This window comes from Pyrgilauda ruficollis, unplaced genomic scaffold (assembly GCF_017590135.1).
Source record: "Pyrgilauda ruficollis isolate IOZ18807 unplaced genomic scaffold, ASM1759013v1 scaffold8, whole genome shotgun sequence".
NCBI lineage: Eukaryota > Metazoa > Chordata > Aves > Passeriformes > Passeridae > Pyrgilauda > Pyrgilauda ruficollis.
The window spans coordinates 12,693,124-12,718,143 of NW_024529932.1; the positions used below are offsets into that span (position 1 = coordinate 12,693,124).

At 43.1% G+C, this 25,020-nt stretch overlaps 1 protein-coding gene across 1 annotated transcript in view; it reads right to left on the reverse strand.

The window, feature by feature from the left end:
• Window positions 1-4,173: 4,173 nt before the first annotated feature.
• The window catches only part of HEPHL1 (hephaestin like 1), a 31,889-nt gene continuing 11,042 nt past the window's right edge, over window positions 4,174-25,020 (reverse strand). The window contains exons 4-19 of the mRNA XM_041487132.1: window positions 24,223-24,402; window positions 23,082-23,336; window positions 21,868-22,036; window positions 21,059-21,195; window positions 20,769-20,900; window positions 18,076-18,287; window positions 17,502-17,652; window positions 16,200-16,412; window positions 13,413-13,626; window positions 11,711-11,850; window positions 8,203-8,309; window positions 7,494-7,716; window positions 6,595-6,734; window positions 5,828-5,989; window positions 4,455-4,533; window positions 4,174-4,376 (exon numbers count right to left, since the gene is read on the reverse strand). Coding sequence (XP_041343066.1) covers window positions 4,174-4,376; window positions 4,455-4,533; window positions 5,828-5,989; window positions 6,595-6,734; window positions 7,494-7,716; window positions 8,203-8,309; window positions 11,711-11,850; window positions 13,413-13,626; window positions 16,200-16,412; window positions 17,502-17,652; window positions 18,076-18,287; window positions 20,769-20,900; window positions 21,059-21,195; window positions 21,868-22,036; window positions 23,082-23,336; window positions 24,223-24,402 — 2,717 coding nt within the window. The remainder of the gene's footprint in view (window positions 4,377-4,454; window positions 4,534-5,827; window positions 5,990-6,594; window positions 6,735-7,493; window positions 7,717-8,202; window positions 8,310-11,710; window positions 11,851-13,412; window positions 13,627-16,199; window positions 16,413-17,501; window positions 17,653-18,075; window positions 18,288-20,768; window positions 20,901-21,058; window positions 21,196-21,867; window positions 22,037-23,081; window positions 23,337-24,222; window positions 24,403-25,020) is intronic.

The following is a 25,020-nucleotide window of genomic DNA, read 5'->3' on the forward strand; positions in this document are numbered from 1 at the left end:
ACTTTAAAGATCATCTGGTTCTAGCCCTGCTGCTGTGGGCAGGAACGCCTTCCACTAGACCCGATTCAGCCCGGCCTTAAAAGCCACCAGGGATGGGGCATCCACAGTTTCTCTGGGCAAGCTGTGCCACCTGTGCCACCATCCTCACAGTAATGAATTTCTTCGTAAAATCTATTCTAAACTCACCCTCATTCAATTTAAAGCCAGTCCCCTTTCTCCTATCACTGCATGTCCTTGTAAAGTGTCATTCTCCCTCTTTTTTATAAGCCCCCTTAGGTCCTGAAAGGCCACAGTGAGGTCTGTCTAGAGCCTTGTCTTCTCTGGGCTGAACTCCCTCAGTTTGTCTTCTAGGAGAGTTGTTCCAGCCCCTGTACAGAGCATCTTTGTGGCCTCCTCTGGATGTGCTGTTGCATGTCCATGTCTTTCTTGTGTTGGGGGCCCCAGAGCCGGACACAGCACTCCAGGTGTCAACACACCGAAGCAGAGGGGCACAGTCACTTTGCTTGTCCTGCTGACCACACTCTTTCTGATGCAGCCCATGATGAGGTTAGCTTTCTGCACTCTGAGCACAGTTTGTTCATGTCCAGCTTTTCATCCACAAGAGCCCCCAGTGAGGGGGGCTTTCCATGGGTTCTCCCAGTCTGTATTCATGTCTGTGGTTGCCTCAATGCAGGTGCAGTGTTTGAATGGAGATTTCTTGTGTCGAGTTTGTGCCCATCAGCTCAGGTCATCTCAGCAGGCACTGCCAAGAACACCCTGACTCTGTCCATGCTTCTCTTCCATCAGCTGTTTGCACACACTGTGGAGAGCCCCCGAGGCACTTTCTCCAGGCTGGTGAGCCCCAGCTGTCTCAGCATTCATGTCCCCACCACAGTCTGACAGATGCTCCAGGCCCCTAACCTGCCTAGCACCATGTACTGTGGCATTTTCCCCACCCAAAATGTTTCATCACTGCTTTTCAGGTCAGTCTTTTTGGGGGAGTCACTGGGATGCCTTCACCTTTAATAACCTTTAATTTGTTTGCCCTCTGTACTTTTCCTGTTGGTTTCTGGACCTCTGTGAGCTTGGAGTCACAGAAGTCAGGAGTCACAGAAGAAGTCACATGTCCACCCCATGAAGAGCCACTTCGTGTGCTTTGTTTTCATGTAACAGTCCCCCAGCTCATTGCTTTCTACAAAAAGGACAAAATATTCCCTTCTCCACTCAAATTCCCCTTTATAAAACTGCTATCCTCTCTGCTTTCAATTGTCCTTCATATTTTTGCCAAGCCATAAGCCAAGGAAATCAATCCTCATATGGAAACTGTTCTACAACACCGATTCCCCTTCTTGTTCTTTTTGTGCTGGTCTTGTGCTCCTTTGCTGGATGAGGCCAGGAGATTTGACTCATGCTGTATATAAGATGCAGGTGCCCCAGACATTTATGTAATGGAACTAAGTGGTTTTCTGTTTGTTCTACTCTTAATTTGTACTGATTCCTAATATTTAATTGGCTTTCTGCCCACTGAACAACACTGGAGCTAATGTCATTAAAGTATTAATAAGATCCCATTTTGGAGATGTTTAGACAGTATGATACACATAAGGGTAGGATTGCTTTTTCCCACATGTAGTACTGTAAATGTATCAGTAATAAATTTTGCCCTTTTTTTCAATGATTTTTCATGCTATATGTGCTTAAGATTGTCACTCAACTTGTCCACTCTTTTTCACAACACTTAGAGAAAATACTGAAAAGCAAGGACAAGCAAGACATGCTGCAAGTCATGTAGCACCGCATGAGTGACTTTCAACATGAAATCTCAACACTTTTCGCTGTCTTTTAACCAGTTATTTAACCTTCATGGACTCCTCATCCCATGGTGATTTCATTTCCTTAAGAAGCTTTAAGAAGACTTTCTCAAAGATCTTAAGGAAATGTAAGCAGGTTATATTCATCCGCGCTTCTTATCTATGCACTGAGTCCTTCAAAAAACTTTCTAAGGCAAAATTTTCTTGTTGGGGAAAAAAAAGAAGTATGAATTATTCCATGTTCTCTTCTGTTCCTTTGGACACTTTCCTGGTTTTGTTTTTAGAACAGTTTCAACCAGCTCCTGTTGTGTGGCTGACAGAGCTGTTTGATCCTCTGGAAAGTTTTTAAAGATTGACCGTGTGTTTGTCACCTTTCAAGCTTTTGGATTTAGGACAGTTCCCAACTGCTACCCCACTTTATAATCCAGATTTTTCGTATTTGAGGGCCTGTAGCACTCCGTGGAGAACAGCCCTGCCTTGGTGACTTGATTTTCTGTTAATTTTGTTGCTTAACTCTGTTCCTGCTGCTGTTTCAGCCCAGCACAGATGCTGTCCTTCACACAGGTGTCAGGGCACAGCTGGCACAGGGCTGCCTGCACCAGGCAGGCAATGGTAAACTTGCTGCTTTACACTTTTTGTGACGTTTCACGATCCCTGTGGCAGGCTGTGTCCCCTGGTCCGGCAGCAGTGATATCCTGGGGCCCTTTGTAGCCTTTGTTCTGGTTCCACAGCCACTGTCCAGCTGAGGAACGGGACAGAGGAAATGAACTGGGCCAGAAGGTTCATACAAATAGTTGGGGTTTTTTATTATCAGTGTAATCACTTTGGCAATCTAGTTTCTACAGTCAAAACATACTTATGACTCTGTTTCTAAAACATCAGGTACATTAGCTACCCTAGAAGTGAAGTACCAAATAATTTCCTTTCTTAATAGTGCATTTTGAGTGAAAGGCTTTAATTTTATATGTATGCAGAGAGCTAAAGTTCTGCACAGACAGTATTTTTGCACAGAACAGGAGACCCCAATTTTAAAGCTTGGAGGACAGGAAGATGAAAGGGTTTAGAGTATCTGTTTTTGCCAGGTCCAATTGGAGATTTTAAGGAGATTTTTGGTTTTTTTGATGTGATGTAAATTCTATAAGGGCTTGGTCCTGCATTTGTACTTTATGTGGCTTGGTCCTGCATTTGTACTTTATGTGCGTGCTTTCAAATGACTGAGGAAAACAAAGAAATTACTGAGAAACCTTCAACATATTTTTTGACTGGATATCAATGCAGGACACATTTAAGCTACAGTAAGAGCATTGCACAGTAAAATTTCCTACCTTTGAACATACTTTAAAGTACAGAAGTGGAAAAAATAAAATTTAAAAAAACCAAAACAGCAACTTGATTTTACATTCAAAATCAAATTTGTGTAAACAGTTTTGCAAAGGTTTTTGTTCTGGAATTCATCTGCTAGAGCTATAGCAGGCATGAGCAGGCAAGAATGAACACAACCTAACAAAAAATTAGCTATAAACATTCAAGTATCACTAAACATGTCCTGATTCTGTCTGTCTGCCTTGCAGAGCACAAAGGTCATCCTCCTGATGCCTTCATTACAGGTAGGGAGAGAGGTGTTGCTCAGTGCAAAGAAGAGGTACAGAATCAGGACCATAACAAGCAGCATTTACAAAGTCAATCTCTTGGAGGTTGTTCAGAGCTAGATTTTTAGAGATAAATAAAAGCTGTTAGAAACTAACAGCAGGGGCACTGCTGAACCTATCAGGTGCTAAAATTTATTTGTAGGTCTTCAGAAATCTGTCCCCAGTGCAAAGTTTCATCATTTAACAGGGAAAAATAAAAGAGACAATCACTTGAATGGTGGTGAATTCATTGAGCCAGACTTTGGGAAACGGCAGGGACTTGGAGATTTGCACCTGCTCCTTCATTAGCTGACAACTTAAGCCAGTCCCTGATGGTGTTTATTTTCTAGTGTGAACCCCAAGTTTCTGCACAGAGCACATGGATGCCATTCTGCCTGCTCCTTACTCCTGTGAAAACCCAGAGGATGCCAAGAGGTGTGTGCTGCTCTGCTCAGCTGCCAGATTGGATCTCGGACAGAGCTCATCTGAACTCCAGAGGAGTGGAAATGGTGATGGGTGGTACCTGGCTCTTGGAGCTGAGACCTACAGCTCGTGTTCACTCTTGTGAGCACTGGCCATGGGGTAGGACTGTCAGCATATGCCCTGCTCCAGTTTTATTAGCAGCATGTTGCCTGGCAGTATTAGGTTAATGGCTGGACTCAATGATCTTATAGGTGTTCTCCAAACTTAATGGTTTTATGGTTCTGTGTTGTGAAATCTAGTGAGTCCCTGTGAACGATATTAAAAGTGGGGATTTACAGGGAATCTGCCAGAAATGCACTTTTATCATCCAGAGCTGTGTAATGGATTCTATTTCCTTGGTGGGTGATGAAGCAGAAGAAGATTAATGCTGTTGACAGTAGAACAAGTCCAATGCAAAAAAAAGCTGCGAGTATCAGGCTGGCTTCTCCAGGACTCAAAGTTTTGCCGAAAAAATTGCCCACTTTGTTGTCATAATCTGTTAAAAGAGAGTTGTTAATGAGAAATCTGCACATGAATCTGAAGAGTTTGAAATGGCATTTTGAAAAATCCTTACCCTTTGCAGTGGTTTTATTTGTTGCAGGAGTTGTGTTGTATGTTCCAGCTGTGTGTCCTCCTTCTGAAGGAACTTCCCACTGTCGTCTCTCTTCTCAGGGTGAAAAAAAGGCATAGTTAAGTTGGAAGCCGTAATAAATATTTTTTTCCTCTTTTGAAAATATAGAGTTGACTTTATTTCATTATTTCTACCTTGTTGATCTGAACAGAAATTGTGGTTAGATCATCACAACTGTTCCTCTGGGTGGCTCCATGGGCAACATTTTCCTTCTCTGTAGGCATCTCTGTTACTCCACTACTTACTGTAGTGATGGGACAAGGAGTAACTTTTAAACTGAAAGAGGGTAGATATAGGTGGGGTATAAGGAACACACTTTTTATGATGAGGGTAGTGAGGCACTGGCACAGGTTGCCCAGAGAAGGTGTAGATGCCTCATGCCTGGAAGTGTGCAAGGCGAGACTGGATTGAGCCTTGAACAACCTGGTCTAGTGGAAAGTGTCCCTGTCCATGGCAGCGGGGGTTGGAATAAAATGATCTTAAAGGTCCCTTCCAACCCAAACCATTCCATGATTCAGTTCTGCATTTGCTTGTCACAGCCCACATGAATATGTGTGGTCAAATAAATTCATCATATCCAAGGAAGGAGTATTTTGGCTACATTTGGCATCTACATTTGTTATCGTGCTGCTACAGGGTTATAGGTATGAGATGTGCCTACTGGCACTGTTTCAACTCTTGTAGAGGAGTGTAGCCAGCACAGTGAGGACCTAGATGCTGGATCCAGATGTTTTGTGGAGTAATGTGATGTGGAGAGGCTCACAAAACACTTTCAGTTTCACACACATGTGTTGGAAGAGACAAGCACCACTCAAAAATTTTGCCAATTTTTCTTAGTCAAGAGATCACCTATTTCTTGGACAAGATGAGCAACCATTTTTTGGAGCCCCTTTTATCCCAGCTGGTGTCTGCCTGTGCAGGGAGAAGCCCAAACAGCTCTGCAAGTCATCAGGGCCCACAGGAAGGAACCAGCACCATGCCAGACTGTAGGCCCTCCCGCAGAGTGTAGCAAAAAGGCTGGAAAAACAGCTTTGCAGGTGTTTTCTATGCTACCTTTAAATGACAAAAGGTCCCTAGGCTGCCACTGTCTCAGAAGGGCACTTGTGAGGCACCAACTGCTTTCAAGTCGCAGCAAAGTGCACCAAAGATTGCCATGTCATTAGGGGTGTTTGTCCTGTCTCCTGTCACTGCTAACTGGCCATGGCAGTGCAGGTGCTTCCCACCAGTGCACAGGTGAGCTCTCTTCCTTTTGTCCCAGATTCCATCCAATTGTGCTGCAGTACCACCTCTGAGTCCTAGGATGTGTCTGATACTGCACCTGATTTATTGATGGTGTAGGTTGTCTCCATGCCAGCATGGATGTGGTCAGCCACGTGACAGTGCAGAAGCCACGTTCCAGGGTTTTCTGCTACGAGTTCAACTGTCTGGAAAGTCCCAGGGAAAAGGTCATATACATCTCCTCTGTGGTCCTTATCTGTCTGTGGCAAAGCAAAACCAGAATTATGAGAGTCGTGCCTCAAATACTCCCCTGTGGGCACTGAAATATTCCAGTTAGAATTCCAGCTCCTTAAGATAGATCAAATGCTTCTTGTTCATTTCTAGTGAGCATCATCCAGAGAAACTGAGGTCTGTGGACACCTCTCATTTAATCCATTATACAACAACAGCAGACCCCTTCTGTTGACTCCAGCTTTTGGTTGAGCAAAGGCGTTTCTTTGAAAGACAGATTTTTCAGGTAGTCCTGCCGGTGGTAAACTGTCACAGCATAAAACCATACTCTAACCCGGCATAACTCTAATTTCCTCCCTGTATTTTCCCTCACACTTATGGGTAATCACATATTTTAACCCACCTAAGCATGTCCTCTACTAGGGAAATAGAAGCTTTGCAAGTATCGCGTTCATTTTGTATTTCCTTCAAATGCAAAACTCCCACCAACCTCAGCATCTGCCCAGGGTTCTGTGCCTAAGTGACAAAACCAGGCTGGAAGTATGGATTTTTTTGTTTGTTTGTTTGTTTGTTTGTTTTTCTCATAAATTTCCCATAACACTATAAAAGTTTTACTTTGATTTATTTTACCAACCTTGAAGATGAAGGTCTGTGCATGGAAGTGAACTGTGTGGATATCCACTTCATTGCCCATTCCTATCAAATACCAGTTTGTCCTATCACCTTCATTCATTGTTAGACCCAAGAGACTGTTGTAAATCTTCCCATTGATTGCTGGAAGAATGACAAAATAGGAATGATTAATAATTTGCCATGGTATGGGTGATTAGAACCTCCACTTCAGGCACCCTTTGCACTTTCAGGGGAGAAGGAGTGCTCAGGAAGAGAAGGGACAGGCATGTGTGGTCAGGACATTTGCTGTCCCCAGTGACCACTGCCACTGCAGGGAGAGAGTCATGCTTTTGTTTCAGTTTCCAAATTGTGTAAGTATACACAACAAACATCTTTCTGTCTTACAGAGCATCAAACTGGTTTTTTACTGGTTAAGATTGAACTCCTGAGCAAACTGGATTTATGCTTAGAAGGTACATGGAAAAAGAGGGAATAGAATTGTTGCCTAAAATGGCAACAATTCTACAGCAGTACCAGCTGTAGAAAGAAAAGATTGCTTTGCCAGGGCTGTGTGTGTGTCCCCATCCAGTCTATTCAGCCTGGCTCCTGGACTGGCTGCAAATACAGGCACAGTTTCAAAATATCTTCCCTATGCTCCTGAAAAACAAGACTTGGAGGAGCACAGCTCCCAAATGGCAAGGGAATCCTGGCAGGGCAGCCTCTTCCTGAAAGTATAAGAGTAAACTATCTTGTTAGAAAAATATCTTGGCTGGGCCTTGTGAAATCTTATTGTTTTCAGCATTGCAGTTTATGAAGTTGTCACATGGCTGGGTAACTGCAGGCTGAGTCCAACGTCTTCATAAAAGGACTGTGAAAAATAAACCTCTTTCCTCTCGGCTGCTGCTGCCAAGTCCTACATACCGTGCTTGCTGTTGCCTTCTACAAAGTTCTCAGTGGAATTAAAATCCTCAGGATTCTTGTGAAGGTATGTTTCAATATTTTCTTTCAAATACCAGGATTCATTTTCATCGAACACCATAAACAGAAGAGTAAATTCACGATCGATATCTTTCCTTAGACCTCTTTCATTTAAAGTTCCTTTTCTGCAAACTACCAGAGGCCCAATCAGACCACTGTATGTGTCCTGAAATAAAATAAATATATGTGTTACAGATTTTCAGTTCATTCAGGTATGAAATAGATACAGATTAGCTGAACATTAAATTGCTTTTTCCTAGCAGATGAAGAAAAAAATCAGTCTGATTAAAAATTTCTTTCTCTGCGTGTCTCTCTGGTAATTTACCAAAGCAATGACATCCAGTGCTCCCTTTCAACCTTACTCATTTTGTGATTCTGTGATTTTGTGTAATTTTGTCTTTACCCCAAATCCCTTCAACTATTCTTTAAAGAGGAAATCACATTACTGTGGTGCATCCATTGGGATTTCCATAGGTTAAATTACCCAGGCATGTACAACTGTTATCAGAGGACAAAGCATCTAACTCTGTAAATGATTTCTCTAGCCTCTGGTTCACTCCCAGCTGAGAAGCAGGATCCTTTCAGAAAGATTACACAAGGCATGACGTGTTAGCCAAAGCAATGCAAGCTTTAATGGCCATTTCTTGGTTACCTTAACAAAATTTGCTGTTGAATAATAAACCCAAGTGATACAATTTGGATCTGTTTTGCCGGGACCGGATCGTTCTGGGATGTTCCACCTGTAGGTGTTTATTTCCCCTGAAACAGAGAGAGAACAATTTTACCTTCAGCAGCTAAGTATTAGAGGCTTTGAATAGTATCTAACTCAGACATCCTACTCTCCTCATCAAAAAATTGTCTGTATCAAAACTACCTGTGGAAGCATGCAGCAATGGGATGGGTTTATGATTCTGCCTTCCAGGAGGTCATTGAGGTTCCAGTGGTGTAAATGAAGGCAGATTGCTCCAGAAAAGAAGACCTGCAAATGATTCTGATGAAAGTGGCATCCCACAGAAGGAAGTTTACAGACAGGACTCTTCATCTTTCCCCTTGGCAAAACCTGCAGTAATTCAATGATCTTGGCTGCTGATGCTTAAGGTCAGATGAGGCATTGGGAGCCAAGCGCAGAAAATGTTTCTTGGACCTTCTCAATTGAAAAGGACAAAAAGAAGTGGCAGTTGCCACTGGGATTTTGCAGAGGGTGCTGCAGAAGTGTGTTAGCTGGGGGCCCAGACAGGAGAGCTGGATATGTACCAGCCTGCTGTCTGGGAGCAGCAGTGGGGTTCTTTCCTCTTCCAGATAAGACCTTTCTCCACAGCAGTTACCAGAGAACCTCTATCCCTTCCCAAATGCCATCATCTCTGCCACATCCTCCCTGAGCAGAAATTCCCTGACCTCTGATTTTAAAAAAATCTAAAAAAAATCTATGAGGATATCATCTATTTTGGTGAGGATCATTTCTCTGCACTGGACACAAACATCTGTGTTCAGATGAACTGCCTATGCTGTGTTTCCCTGCTTTGTTTTCTTGCTGGTACTGCAGGAAAGGGTAGGAGACCAAGATGTGGTCAACACCTTGCCCTTTTAAGTGGTGGAGAAATGTTGAACCAAGCAATCTCTGTCCCAGAAGTCTTTCAGGGTGACAACAGCCAAGAGCATCGTGGGACATGCTACGAGTCAGGTGAAAACCAGGAAATCACAGAACCACGGTTTTAGTACAGCTACAACCCAACAGCTGCCAATAGCTGTGAGCATCTGGGGAAGGAGAGTTTTCAAGCTTTAAGGGTTGGGAAGTGACTGAGCCTAGTTTTTGTGTCACTGAGTCACTACACTGTTCATGCATCATGCAACAGTGGGTTTTAATTGTACAGCTGTAACTACAGAAACAAAAAAATGGTGACTCTCAACTCTCATACAATATGAGATGGGTCTCATGTAAGTATTGCAATATCATTTACTCTTACAGGATAAGCATCATGTCATGGAGACATTAAGTCCATATCATGGAGACACAGGCCAGGGAAATGTTTCTCATCCACCTGTAGCTAACCTACATGTAATCACTTCTTTTAGAGGGTGTGATCTAGGAAGGGAGGCTGGTCATGGTCCTCCACTCCTTCCTTGCTTTTTCCTCCTCAGCTCAGGATGTTTGGAGGCTGTAGATGGAAAAAATCTCCACCCTACTTAAAAGCTGACACGCTTCAGAAGGCATCGAAGACCTATCTTTGAAGTGCAAATAAGGCATAACCCCTGAAAAAAGCGATAAACATGAAGAAAATTGATGTTTTCTCCCTTTTTTTCCTTCTGGGTAATTGGAAGAATGGTCAGGGAGAGAACAAAGCTGTGTCAGATGAGAACTGGTTTAGCACAGGTTGCTATGGATATGCTCTCTGCATCTATTTACCATGCCCTCCACAGTTTCTTTAGGACAGGGCAGTGCTCTCAGGAGTACAGTTTGTCAGGATGCAAATCTGTCTGATGACTGATTTAGGATTTAGTAGAATTAGACAGTCTTTGGCAAGTGTGGGGTAAGCAGTCCAGCCTAGGCTAGGAAGAAAGACAGTGAGGACTTCTAGATCATGCTGGTGGGGACTGAGGTGCCCAGGAATTTTTCTTATTTTCAGGGATTTAATTTCTATGTTAACTGCTCTTTCTAAACTCTTAAGGAAAAGTCAGTCCTTAGGTCTTGCTGAAGAATGCTTTTGGCTTACTCTCAAACACAGACACCTTCCCTCATCTAACTCATCCCAAGCCTGCTCCCATGTGGACACAGGAGACATGACAGTAGTGTGCCCGTTGTTACATCTCGAACACCAGCCTGACAGTGCCAACAACGCCATGGAGCCAATAACAAAACAAGGGAATTGTATAGACATCATTTTCTTTCCCCTCCTCCATGTATTAACCTCAGGTATACATTCATCAAACTCCAGCAAGGCAGATGTTGGCTCACATTTGGACATGAGTTTCTGTGTATTTGTACTGTACCGACACAGCTGCTCACAGGAAAGAAATGTCAGCTTGTACAGAGCTTTATTGCATCAAATTTTCTTTTCATTTGGTTTCACACTGGAATTCACAAATACCGCAAAAAAATGGCATAGGTGTTGGAAAGCAAAGGTGGGTACATTTTGGATTGACTACAATGCCTGGGTTTGACTTCCTACTTAGAACATAAACCCAACAAAAAAATTGAAGTTCAAAAAGTTAAACAGGATTTTTTCTATATGAAAAACTATTTTCCACTGTTTTCCTCACTAGAAACTTTGGTACACTTTTCCAAAAGTTTGGTACAGTTTTCCAAAGGTTATTAATTCACATGACAGCTACATTTGGCATTTTATGCATGACTCTGAATGCAAATGGCAATTATCTGTAGCTTGAGACAGGCAGAGTTAATATTAACATCTGCAATTCTTACATCTGAATTTGAAAGTTCTAAAAACATTGTTAGAGTGTCAGATGAAATGGTAAATATATACCTAGAGAAGGTTATCCTGAGGGAAGAGTATGAAACTGTATCAGGAGAGGCTTAGTTTCAGTATTAGGAAAAGGTCCTCCACCCAGAGGGTGGTTGGGCACTGGAACAGGCTCCCCAGGGCAGTGGTCACAGCACCAGCCTGAGAGAGCTCAAGGAGTGCTTGGACAATGCTCTGAGGCACATGGTCTGACTCATGCAGGGCCAGGAATTGGACATCGATGATCTTCCAACTCATGATATTATAAAATTCTATGATTATTTTATGACCAGTTGTTGCCCGCTTTTCACCCCATAAAAACATGAACTGATGGTTATTTCATGATGAGTAAAATGATGTCTTGCCAATTGCAAATGCAAATCCATCTCCTTAATATTGTCTTAATCTGTTTACAAGAGTCTCCCCCATGTTACAAGCTCTGAAGCTAAGGTGAATCCTAGAATTACCATTATAGCACTCCTTGGGATACTCCTTATTCATGTTCAAGAATAAATTCTTTAATTTGGAAAGGATCTTTACACTCAGCAATGTCATAAATAGCATGTAAAATCACTGACACCTGGAATAGGCATCACTGTTCCATATTTTCCATCTTTAAAAAGCTATAAAACATCTTAGTTTTTGGAAAGCAGTCCCCTCCCTGATCACAGGCTTGGTCTGTGGGACATGAGAGCTACTTGCCCAGGATTTCCAAGTGTTCCTCCTCTTCTGTCCTCACTTTGCGCTGTGTGAAGTTGCTGCTTGTGTACTCCCGGTAAACCACCTTCTTGTATTTTGAACCGATCAGGTCCTCTGCTTGGCTCAGAAAAACATGCCCATAGCTGCAAAATAAAATGCAATAAAAGCACTAAAGTGTACAGAGCTGAAAGCTAGTAACTGTTGTGCTATTCACAACAGATTCAATGAGAATATACAGCTTGATCCAATGTGCTGATGGATGTGAAGGCCCTGAGAGATGCAAGAGGTTTTGAATAGCAAATAGTTCGAGAGATAATCCTCACTGAATGCACACCCTCTTCAAACAGGTAAAACTGAGGATAAGCTGCACTCTCCAAGAATTTTGGGAACACAAATCCTTCACCAGGGCTGGAGCAGGGGTAAAGTGTGAGATGAGAATGGTTTCAGCTGCCCTCTCCATCGTTCACTCCAATAAAAGATACTGCCTGTCCCTGGAAACCTGAATCCTCTTATCATGATGGCTGCTTTTGCTATCTTGGCTATTAGCCACAAGAAGACGATAAACAAAGCTTGACCTTTGAAAACAAATGCCATCATCCGAGAAAAGAGGGAGCTGCTTTACCCTTCCCTCTTGCTGCTGTGTACTGCACAGGTTGGATGCTTTCCCAGCATGATGATAAAAGGAGAAATGTATTTTCCATTCTGCACCTTGGAAGAGGATGCTTTCCAGGTTTACCCTCGGTTTGTTGCTGTTCCCATGGGATCCCAGAGGGCTGACTTGCCAGCAGAGGACACTCACAACCCACTGTGCAGCTGAACATTAACCCTCTTCTGGGAGCAGCTGTCTCCTGGCAGCTCATCTCCAAGGTGCCCCTGGCAGGGGAGTTGCAAGGCTGGCTCACGATACACTAAATAAAACCAAAAAACTGCCCCAGGGATACTGCTTACTGTGTAGTGAGCTGTGCGTGCAACAGCAGCCTTTGACAGTACTGGAATTTATGTTTTCTTTAAAGTCACATTATCCCCTGAGACTCTTCAGGTGTATTTTTTACAGACTCCTCTTCCTCTGTACAAGGAGCACTTTCACAGATGCTTTTCTAAGGTTTATTTTTGACATATGTTCCTTTTTGCTTTCACCAAAGTGTCTTCAGAGACCAGTCTATGCAATATGATCTGGAATGTGTATTTTTTTCACAAGTTTTCTATTCCTCACATAGTAGAGTGATTCAGTTGCAGGGTTACCTATGTTCTGATCTTTTCAGGGGATCTACCATGCTGCTGGAAAGCAGACTCAGCACCCCCATCATGCATCTGCATTGCCTACAGGAGCTCACATCTGGAACAGGTGCCTGACTTTCTCCTCTATGAAAACCAGAAGTCTGGGATGGCAAGGCTGGGGAGAGGTAGGGAGAGGAGGGGTTGGGGAGCATCACTGTAAAGTTGAGCCAGGGCTGGAACACAAACTTGGAAGCCTTCTTGAATTCAACAGCATTACAAGACACTCTGAAATGAAAGCATTTGAAACTGGTGCCTATGAACTAGTCTAGACTGAGAGGCTGTGACTTTGTAAAGGCATTTTCTCATATTATGTTTGGCGAAGAGTTCCTCCTAAAAACACAAGGTTGGCATCATGAAGGGGTGCTTCAAAATTTCCCCTCCACTGTAATTACGTCCTGTGCCCACAGCTTTTTTTTGGGTTGGGTACCTTTCCTCATAGCTGCTGATGTTGTAAACCTTTGGTGCCGAGCTCTTATTTGAGGCATAGTCCCACTCAACCTCCTCTGCAGCAATGTAGTAGAGCCTCATGGCTCCACGCTGCTGCTGGGCTTGGGTGGGGTTGTGGCAGCTGCTGACCTCGTAGAGATGTTTCATCCCACCAACAAAGTGATCAAAAGTCCTGCAAACCACTTTGAATGTGCCTGGAAAGAAAAGCACATGACATTTAAGCAATTAAAAAAACCCAACAAGCATCTTGGCAAATTAGGTCCTGCGTACATCTCTGATCTGTTCTCAAATAATCCTAATGTATAATGTTGTATGGAAAGTCAAGCAAGGGGATGTTTAAATAGAATGATCGAATATTCTACGCTGGAAAAGCCCTCCAAGATTATCAAGCCAGCCACTAACCCAGCACTGCCAAGTCTAGCACTAAACCATGTCCCTAAATGCCATCTCTTCTAAAAGTGCCATCTCTTTACAATCTTTTAAATATGTCCAAGGATTGTGACTCCACCACTTCCTGGTCAGCCTGCTCCAATGAACTAAAACTCCCTGATGCAACCTGAGGTTATTTCCTCTTTTCCTGTCACTTGTTACTACTTGTGAGAGGAGACTAACACCCAGATAGCTATGGAGAGTGAGAACATCCCCTCTGAGCCTCCTTTTCTCCAGGCTAAACACTCCCTCAGCCATCTGTCACCAGACTTGTGCTCCAGACCCTTCCCCAGCTCCGCTGCCCTTCCCTGGACACGCTCCAGCCCCTCAATGTCTTTCCTGCAGTGAGGGGCCCAGAGCTGAGCACAGGATGGGAGCTGTGGCCTCAGCAGTGCTGAGTACAGGGGGACGGTCACTGCCCTGCTCCTGCTGCCACACCAGTGCTGATCCAGGCCAGGATGCCATCGGCCTTCTTGGACCACCTGGGCACACACTGGCGCATGTTCAGCTGCTGTTGTCCAGCATCTCCATGTACTCTTCTGCTGAGAAGTTTTCCAGACACTCTGTCTGCAGCCTTTGGCATTCCATGGGGTTATTGTGAACCAAGTACAGGACCCAGCAGGACTTGACCTTGTTTTGCTCCATAGGAAAAACCAGCCTGCTTCATCTTTGCTCAAAAATCACCATAAATTACTTCTAACTATTTTAGTTAGATCAGCTTGGCTGAGGAAACTCTGAAAAGCACTTAGATGTCTGGCAGCAGGAATCAGCTTGCCAGCAAGCCCTCCCTGCCAGCGAGCCCATGCTGCAGACATGCCCACGAGGAACACAAGAAGAGGAGGAGGAAGCATTCATTGCAACACTCAGTAAAGGCATGGAGAAACACGGGGTGTGTTTCAGAGATGGTGCCTCCTTGTCCCTGACCATAGAGCCACCGCACCAGCCTTCAGTGCAAGGGATTCTCCACGGAGCCCCTGCAGTTTGTCTGGTGTCATCAGGCTGATGAAGGGCTCTGCAATACAGATAGAGACCCACAATACAGGAATGCCTGCTTATAACCATGTATCGATATGCACAGTCGAGATAAACTGTAACTTTCTGACCCTTTGCACTCCCTCCATGAAAGGCCAAGCCACCACGGGCCCTTTTTTTTTTGGTAGCTCTGGTGGTCAAAGATGATTGTGGGAGCATATTTTGGCATGTTCATGGCAGATTTTAGTATTTATACTCTCCTTCTCTCCTGCCCATTTACTCAAACAGGAGCGGACTGTGATGTTGTCCTGTACAGCTCGGCCTGCTAGCACTGTGTGAAGGAGGAAAGCACTTTCACAGCTGCTTTGTATGTGAGTCAGTGATAGAACCAAAATTAGAAGTGTAGCTCTGTCCAGACTAGATCTCAGTCCATTTCCTGTGTTTCAGAGGCAAAAGTGATGAAAAAGATAAAATAACATGTAATTTAAAAAATAAAATAAAATCACATGAATTGATAATTGTAAATATCTGGTAATTCATTCTATTTCCCTTATTGCTGGTAGAAAGTTAGCCAAAAATTAATAATCTCTTAGAATAATTGTTTTGTGTGAGTCCTACAGTGCAATTTCATGACAGATAGTGGAAATGTTTGGGATTTGTGTAAGAAAAATTTCAGTTGTCTTACAGCATCTGCAACTTAGGTCTAACCTGGCACATACACAACTCCAATGTACATTTCTATCAGGTGCCCTGGCCATGGACGGCCCTTGGCATAGCCTTGCACAACCCTGATGACTCTGTTAATTTAAACAGAGTTGCACCAATGCAAAGCAAGGTAATGTTGTACTTTATATTATGAAGATTATTTGGTGTCTCCAGCAAACAACTCACACTCTCCTAGTTTGAAGTATGAATCACTGGATTACCCATGAGATTTAAAAGTACCTTTAATGTATAAGCTTCTGAAAAAACTCCTAAAGACTGACTATTACTGAAAAGCTTTTGTTGAAGTCTTAAAATACCTTAAATGATGCTGACTATCCACATGACAGTGAATTTGCTTTTCTAAAAATAGTCTGTTTGGAGAATTATAAAATTCTATAAGCATCCTGTTGGCTATCTCTCTGCCTACTGCCCTGCCCATCCCCAGGTCATTAAAGCCTCTGGTTTTTGGTGCACATGCATATTTGATGTATACACCTTCTCAGAAAAGTAATCCAGCCTGAATTCTCAGCTATGATGGGTCCCCAGGGTCTCTCTCCTTGCTTTCAGCCTCCTTGTGCAGAGCAGAGCATCTCACTGTATGTTGTTTTGGCTCACTGGTATCTGCAAGCACCACACAACCAAAATCAGTTCATGAACGTACCCACACGGTCTGGCTGCATTAGTGCTGTCCCTGATAAATGAGGAAACAAGGCCAGCCCATCCCTTGTCATCCCTCTCAAGTCGATGGTGTTTCCTTGGAAATGAATCCCGTGCATGTCATAGTGACTGCCCAGCCCAATGAGGTGCCAGGAGACCTTGTCATTCTTGCACATGGTCAGACCTGGCAGATTGCCATACAAGTAGCCATTGACAGCTGGAGAAGAAGGAAAAAATCCTGGTTAGCAGCAGGGCCACAGGAATGCATCACAGAGCCTCCTACCACCCACCTGGCCAAAGACTCACGACTCAGCAAGTCACTAAAGGGGCATTTTGTGAAGCAAAAGTAGGATTGGAGGACACCAAATTAACATCTAAGTGCTATTCCTATAAACACAGAATTTCTGCCTCTTTGGTTTTAGCCTGTAAAATCTTGTAATAGCTCTCTGCTATTGTCATGTAGCTCCTCTGAGCTTTTGAGTGTTCCTCCCAGACAGCAGCCAAGTGTACAAATTTGGTATCTCCTTTCAGCCTGGAGAATGTATAACCACATCATTAAGGCTGTGGAGAGAGCCATAAAGAGTCTGAGTTACAAGGGTGTTATAAGGCAAAACTCCCTAATCCTCAAATGTTCTCTGTGATCAATGTCTGAAAGATGCTATAAAAGAACAAACCTTCAGTATGAGATCCATCTCATAAAAGAAGAATAAAATAGACAGGTCCAGAAAGCCCCAGAGTTCTCTAACAATATATATCTAAAGTAAAGGTAGATTATGTGATTTGCTCAAGTCTGTCATCCCAGGGTGGAGATCCATGCTGAAGTCTGATACTTGCATCCAGAAATGATGTTGTGAAACATTTCTGGCCATTCCCCTAGTCTTTGGGTCTCCTGTTCCAGACGTGGTCACTGCCCAAATGGGAGACAGCAGAGCAGAGCAGGTAGATTTTACTGCATCAGTCAGTGCCAAGGCCAGCAGTGAAATTTAAAACATTAGTGAACATTGGCTTCTTCTGCACCTGTCTCTGGCATTGTGCCTTTTTACAGAACTAAGTATTGCATCTCAAACCACTGCTCTGTTCCCTTTTTCCAGATGTAGCTGGTAGATGGATGCACTCATTGCTGCAGTGACTGGGGTTTCAGCATGCACTCCAAGGGCATCAGGAGCTGGCCATAAGCCCACTGACAGCTTTCCAGCTCACTCTCCAGTGCAGTGCAGAAAGCTATGAATGATGATAAAACCTGCCAATTCATCTTCCTAATATGATTGAATAAAAGATGTCATTAGCAGATATTAGATATTTGTACCATGCATTTTGTTGGATTCCATGAAATCAGCATCAGTTTCATCCACTTTTGAAGGGTCTCCAGTAAATGCTTCAATATTCTTGTTCAGATACCAGCTGTCATTCTCATCAAAGATTGAAAAGAGGAGGTAAAATTCCCTGTCTATTCCTTTCTGTTGACAAGAAGGAAGACAAGACATTAAAAAAAAAAAAAAAAAAAAAAAGGCTACTCAATAAAAATGAATAGGTTTTTATAACAAAGCTTTCTTTTCCCTGAAGCCACCTTATTACTAAGTCTGCATAGAGACAGGAATTGGCACCTTTTTGTCAGCCAGAAGGATGAATAAAGTGTCCATTGTGTGGTGTGAAAAGAGTTATTATTTGCATGCAAAAGACAGAAAAGCTAGGGAAGAACCAGGGTATTAGGGAATGGTGATTTTGTCTTCTTAACCATCTCCTTAGATTAACTTTTACCCTGAGGAGTGACATTTGTTTAATCTCTGTAAGCTGAGTTGGGAACTGGGCAAATTGCCTGTATGGGAACCCCCAGTGCACCACCCTGCTCTCAGGGACAAGCAGATATTCCCGTTGGGCACCTGTGTCCCGTCATGATTCAGGGTGTTCTTCCGACAGACCAGCAAAGGTCCCACGAGGCCAGAGTTGGTGTCCTTGACAGCATCGGTGGCTGAGTAGTACAGGTAGGTCAGGCACGGGGGGTCACTCTCTGTTGGACCTCCATTTTCAGGCACCCTCCATTTGTAGGTGAAGGTTTCACCTGGCTTGACGTGGGCTCCTGGCTTCAGGTAGCCTGTAGAGACAAAGTTGAGATGCACCAAGATTACAGGAAGGCTTCCTGACTACGAGAGTTAGATGGAAGTCAGGCATAGCTACAGATTTCTGCAGAGAAGCTCCCCCTTGCCACCACAGCTCGAGCACCATTCCACAGTTTGGGCAGCTGTGCCATGAGATCATCTCACCCGAGTCCCGTGCCATGGGACAGTCAAGCCAATTCCCCGCAGAACAAGTTTAGCTGCTCCACTCAGACACCTTCCGACGCTACGTTGGATTATCTGGATTCAATCAGACAAGACACGCAGAGCTCATCCTGGTGCTTAAATGGCTTCCTCTAATGTTTGTAACTTACGTGCCGTGTCATGGAATTCATCTGTGGCACAAACTCAGACTCTGCTTCTCATTAAGTGCCAACAAATCAATTACATTAGTGAGCAGAGCTGGAGCTGTGGCTCTTTAGAAATTCAAAACAAATCTGATCCTGGTAATTGTTTCTTTTTGATTCTGTAGCAATGCACAGGAGCCTTTGTCAGCACCTCCAGAGAGTGGATGACATTGTTCTTTGTTGGAGGTTACTTTTAAAGGATTTGGGCCATTGTCTGCTGCTATGTAAAGGGTGGATTTAGATTGTCTTCTACAGTTAAGCATCCATTGCCTATATTTTCTCAGCACACTCAGTCTCTAGTACTCCAAAAAAATCTTAGAAACTTAGACACAAGTGAAAATAGCAGTATTACATCTGAGAACAGCTATTTGCTGCAAACTGCAATAGAAAACAGACTATAGCTTCCACAGTATCCAAAACTACTGGATTCATCCTGCAACAGTCCTCAATGAGGCAAACTCATTTTGACTTGGAATCAGAAGCCCACTGAGACTGACAAGTGCCAAATGCAACATGCAAAGGTATTTCCTGGGAGCACTGAAAAAACCCCAAACATATATCTGCAGATATCTCTAGATGTATTTTTATTTACAGTATTTTCATGTGAGTAATCTGCACTTAAGACAATGCACAACCTCTGAAAAATTATTTACCCTCAGCATAAACCTACAGGCTCTGCATGTATACCTACAGGATTTCTGCATGTATATACCTGTAGATAGATGGAATGGAAATCCATGGCACAAGAGTTAAAAGGAGAGAAGAAGGGGCAGACAGATTATTGATTAATCTGGAGTCAGGTTTCTCTCTAAAGACCCAGAGGTGTGCCAGCTCACGTGGCTGCTGAATTGTAGGTTTTGGGTTGATTTTGCTACACACTGAAGTGTGGAGTGCTGAAGGGCACAATTACCAGGGATTGTTAAATGAAAGCACAGCAGCTCTGCAAGCCATTGGAGAGCTATCTCTGACATGGGTGGCACTAGGATCTGTGCAGATAACTTCAAGGCTGAACTTTAACCAGTTGTTTTTTTATGTTTTGCCTCCTGGCAAATTTGTTGAGTTACAAGGTTGGGAACAAGAGACAACAATTTCATAAAGCCTTTTGCATTGATCTTATTGTATGATGAGTTTTACATGTTGACCTAATTCTGTCTCAGCACAATTTTCAAAAGAGGGATTATGTCCTATGAGTTTCTTTTGATGCGTTGTAGTGGAAAACAAAGCAATTTAGGCAACAAGAAAACTACATTCCTTTTCAGTGCTGAAAATGCACTTTTTCAGAGACCACAGCATTATCTCTGCAGATGCTATGAATGGGATTCATCTCACCCTAACTGGGCCATCTCAAGCTTAGTCCCTAACTCGAACTCTAGACTTTGGTTGGTGGAGAGAGAATCACATCTCCAGAGGGCCTTCTTGTCACTGACTGTAAAAGGTGCCTACCAATTAACATGATATTTAACATTCAGTAGTTATACTTAGATGATAAGACTGTGTTCTTGAAAAAAATGAGAGGAAGAATTTAATAAATGCTCCATTTCAGCATTTATGTATTTATGAGAATTAATAAGGATTATCACTGCCGTGTGATATCACTGCTGTGTTCCAGGGAAATCAGATAAAAGCTGCCTTTGAAAGTGACTATCCTTTGAAAGTGACAGTAAAGCAAGGGCAATGTCCAGCCTGGATTAGAGAATTGGGAGCGATGCAGCTGAGAACATGTAGATAGCTGTAGCCAAAGACTCAGCCGGGCCATCATTCCAGATCCTAAGAGTTATAATTCTGGAGCATGTGCAGAGGTCATCCACTCCTTGAAATGGAGCAATATTAGATTTGAACCAAGACAAACTGGATTGTGCTTGTGACTTTTGTTCAACATAGGCCTCAGCTAGTTTTAGATATCTTATCTGGCACATATCCAAGGAGAAGAACCATCACATTTGCAGACTGCAGAGTCCCATCAGTTGTGACATGAAGGGTAGATGCAAACTAACCAAATCCTCCTTTCTGTGCCTTAGCATCCACAAAAGGGCAAACCTGCAGAGCTCAGCAGCAGATTTTTGGACTCAAGTATTCTAGAGATGAAGATCCAGTAGTGCAGCCAAAACTTACCATCTAAGTAGGGAGCACCTTCTGACAGCTTGCTGAAGCTTACACCATGGGCCATAATGCTATAGCTTCTTCTGGCTTTGTTGGCAAAAGTAACCAGCACTGTATCTCCCACTTCAGCTTTTATAACGGGGCCTTAAAAAACAGAGTGAGGGAAGGTATTAGAAGGACAGCTCTCCAGCACATTTCCACCAAAAGAAGAGAGAGCTGCATGCACTAAATTTCCCTCTCAGTCCAGATGGTTCTACATTCAAACCTGATGTTATGACAGGAGGGGAAAATATTCACTGTACCAAGTATTCCCAGGTGCTTCATGTCCTCTGACCAGGTCTTCTTAGTGAATGTTGCATCAGTATATCCCACATAGTGAACTTTCCAGTATTGCCCTCCTATTCTGTCAGTCCCTTGTGTGAAATATGTTGCAGATTCACTGTGGAATTAGCAAATTGGACTGGTTAAATAACTGAAGGTTTAAGCAGAGCCCTTCATTTCAGATAAAGTTATTACTCCAGACACAGGATAAATGACCCCCCAAGTTACTAATCTCCATACACTTTCCTGGCACATGAAGAAATATATTACTGGTTTGAATTAGCCAACAAATGAGCATTAATTGTACATTAGACTTTTATGTTATACCCTGATTTACTTAGGGAGACATCTATATCAACTTACCTTAGGGTAAGAATTGTGCACAATGTGTGTCTAATCATTGTTGGCTTTTCTGGGAGACACTATAATGCAATTTGTCTCAATCAGTAATATCAGGGGGGGAAATTCTGCCACTGTGGCACCTCTGGACTGCACTGATTGTAAGTGTGAAAGCTTCCTGAAGAGTCTCGATGAAGGGTCATTAACTGTGTTGAACTTGGCGTGCCTCACTTTCCCCATGGATTTAATTGAGTAAGATAAGTGCTTCCAGAAGGCACCTTGAAGCATCGCAGTTATGCATCTAGCTTCCTGACAAGGCTGTTTAAATCCATTCCTCCCTGCCCCTTCCAATTAAAATTAATGACAGCACAGGACCTAGCCCATGTGAATCACTGGGGCAGTGTCAGACTCCTGAAATTAAAGCACAATGGGAGTTGACAAGAAATCTTACCTGCCAGTGGCGTTCAAACCCTGCCCAGTGAATTTATCATAACCGTCAGGTCCATAATTCCAGAGCACTTCTTCAGCAGCAATGTAATATCTTCTCTTATGACTGATTGGTGAAGAATGAGACAGGTTTTTCTGGCAGATCTGAACATCATATAGAGCCTCCATGCCACCTGGGAGAAGAAAGAGTCTGGAGAAGTCCCTGACCACCTGCAGATTCAGCACTCTCATGGATACAAATGCACATTCAAACTTCTCTGGGAGCTACATGGATTGGAAGCAATTACTACAGTAAATTTCTATTTCAGAATACATTCTCTGCCTACAATGGGCCAGGTACTAACACCCTTCCTTTGCAAGGTGAATTTATGCAATTTAAAAAAAAAGGTGACTTTATGCAATAGGTGAAACACATAAACATCAATGACACTCTTTAGTGGACTTATTTACTCAATTTCTTAATCTGCATAAGGATGGTAGAATGATTTTGGAGGTCAGAGTGCCTCCAGATATCTGCCAAATAGCATAATCTCCCCCTGGCTTCCACTGAAATACAGACTGGTTATTTCTGCTGAAGCTATTTGTTGCTTGCCAGAATTGAGTCTGTTTTGCCTGATGTAAGCCCCACTGGAATCAATGTGTAAAAATTCTCCCAACTCGTCTCTGCTATGATAATTACACACTGCCTGCTGCCATGACACCTAGTTTATGATACATGCTTTTGGGGTCTTGCGCCACACAAATATCACAACACCACCATCAAAGTCCTTCACATAATGGTTTCTGAAAACACTGCCAAGTTTTGCCTGATTTCCATAAAGCAAAAAGCTATTAAGTGTTCAGCTGGCACGATTTTTTTTATGTGTAAGTACTTCTCTACAACAAAAAAACAGTGTTGAAAATTGGTGTTGAAAACTCCTCTCGTTGCTCATCAAAATCTCAGGTTTACCTAGGAATCGTAGTGACAGTGCTGGGTCTAGCAAGTCTTCCTCACATGAGTTACATGGCCAAGTCATTTATACTAGCTGAAGATTTGGCCCAACACGTATAATTTCTGGTGACTAAACTCATGACCATGATGTTTATCTGGTGAAAGAGTTGCAAATTGTTCCAAAGTCACACAAAAAAGTGTCAAATCCTGCTTCCCCTGGAAACATCTCCCAGTTTTCTCTTCCAAACATAACAGAGGCTGATGAGGGAGGTCTCATGGCAGCGTACCTCGGAGGTGCTCATTGACCTGGCATGTTATCAGCCACCTCCCGGGGCTGCCAGGAGTCATCTCCGCCGTGATGAATGTCGCTGGGAAGAGACCGACCACATCTGCTCTCTGGTCTCTGCTGGTGAACGTGTGGCCGTAGAAATAAGCAGCGTGGATGTCTATCTCACTTCCCATGCCAAACAAGTGCCAGGACATGGAAGTGTCAGCACACATCTCCAAGCCGGGGAGATTGCCATATATGTAACCGTTAATAGCTAAAAACAAAAGGATGAGACTTTATGAGAGGTGAAAGAAAAGTGCCTCTGGCCCATTTCTAAGGAGTAGCATTTTGAACATATATCTTACTGTTCGGTATGATCAAATGTCCCCAGTTCTCTCTCTGTGTCTGTGAAAAACATCCTGGGTAATATCAAGATGTTGCAAAGGCCAAGTCATCACCATAAAGGCCTGATAATGAAGTTAACTTGTTCTGCAGCTATTTAGCATGGCTGAAATCTATTTCCTCTTGTCCTACGTCATAAATATACCATTATATGCCAGGTTCAAGCAATTTAGGTTTGAAAATTTTATCAGTCAAATCACTGAAGTCAGCTCTGTCTTCCTTAGCTTCTACATCTGATAATGTATCAAGATGCTAGGAGAATGAGACTCATATTTTGCAAAATATTTTATTTCCTAGGCTCCCTGTAACAAACAAAATATACAGAAATATCTGGAATCGACTGCTTACACAAAATGTCCAATTAACACAAAGTACCTTTGGCCAATATATCTCTGAAGGGCAGGAGTGGTTATGCCAGCCAGCCCACCATCCACAAGCCTTTTGAGAATTCTTTCAATACACACACCTCAAAGTGCTCTGCAGCTTTCTTTGCTCGTTTCACAGCTGGACAAAAATCTGTTGCCTAAGATAAAATGCTAAACAAATGTCAGAGCTGGGCATGAAAGCCAAATCTCCTTTCTGCAAGTGTCATGCTGTTTCTAGGGAGAGGTTTTTATCAACACAGTACTTCAACATTCTGACCCATTCCTTGCTGACACAGATAAAGGAGAGACATCACAGGGGACAGAAAGTCCTACTGAATTGAAAAGAGCCTGGTCACTGCTGTAGGCCACCATTTACTCAAAAGTCCTTCTCACCATGCATTCGGTTGCTGGTCTGGAAACCTTCATCCTCTTTGTCAACTGTGTCTGGTTCTAAGCAGAAGGTGTTTATATTCTCATCGAGGTACCAGCTGAAGTTTTCATCTACAATGCTAAACATCAGGGCAAAAGCATTAGCAGCACCAGTCCCTTCTATTGTGGTCTCATCAGCAGTTCCTAAATTGCAAACGAAAAGGAAAGCGATAAAAAAAGCCTGGGACAGGATTGAATTTAAAAATGACAATAACCTTGGCACACTTGAGGAAATACAGTTCTTTGCCCACAGTCTGCAGGGCAGGATTAATTTCACCTAATTTTGCTCTTCTAAGGCATTTTGACCCCCCTCCAACAGAATTTGAACAGATGAGTGCCTCCAGAAGGCAAAGCTAAGCTAAGTTAAGTTGATATTTCAGTATCTCTTTGGTCTGACATGAGCATAAGCACCTGTCAATATCTGTTGTCCCATTTCCCCACTCTTTGGCCCATCGCATCCAACCCTGTCCCTTAGTCAGTGTCAGTGAGCATCTGTGTTCTTGCACAGTGAGCCAGGTCATGAGCTGGATCTATCCAGAAACCAGTGATACATGGTTTTTTTTGACAAGGAATGAAGGAGTGATGAGTGGTAGCCTGTATTTCTGTTGCACTGAATACTGAACCACACCCCCAGAGTGGCCCTCTAAATGTGGCTCATTCTTCACAGACTGACAAGGAATCCATGAGAGTTATCCAGGACTAGATAGTTAAATTTTAAAAGGCTGAAGACAGCATGAACAAAATTTATTCCAGCTAAGTTCA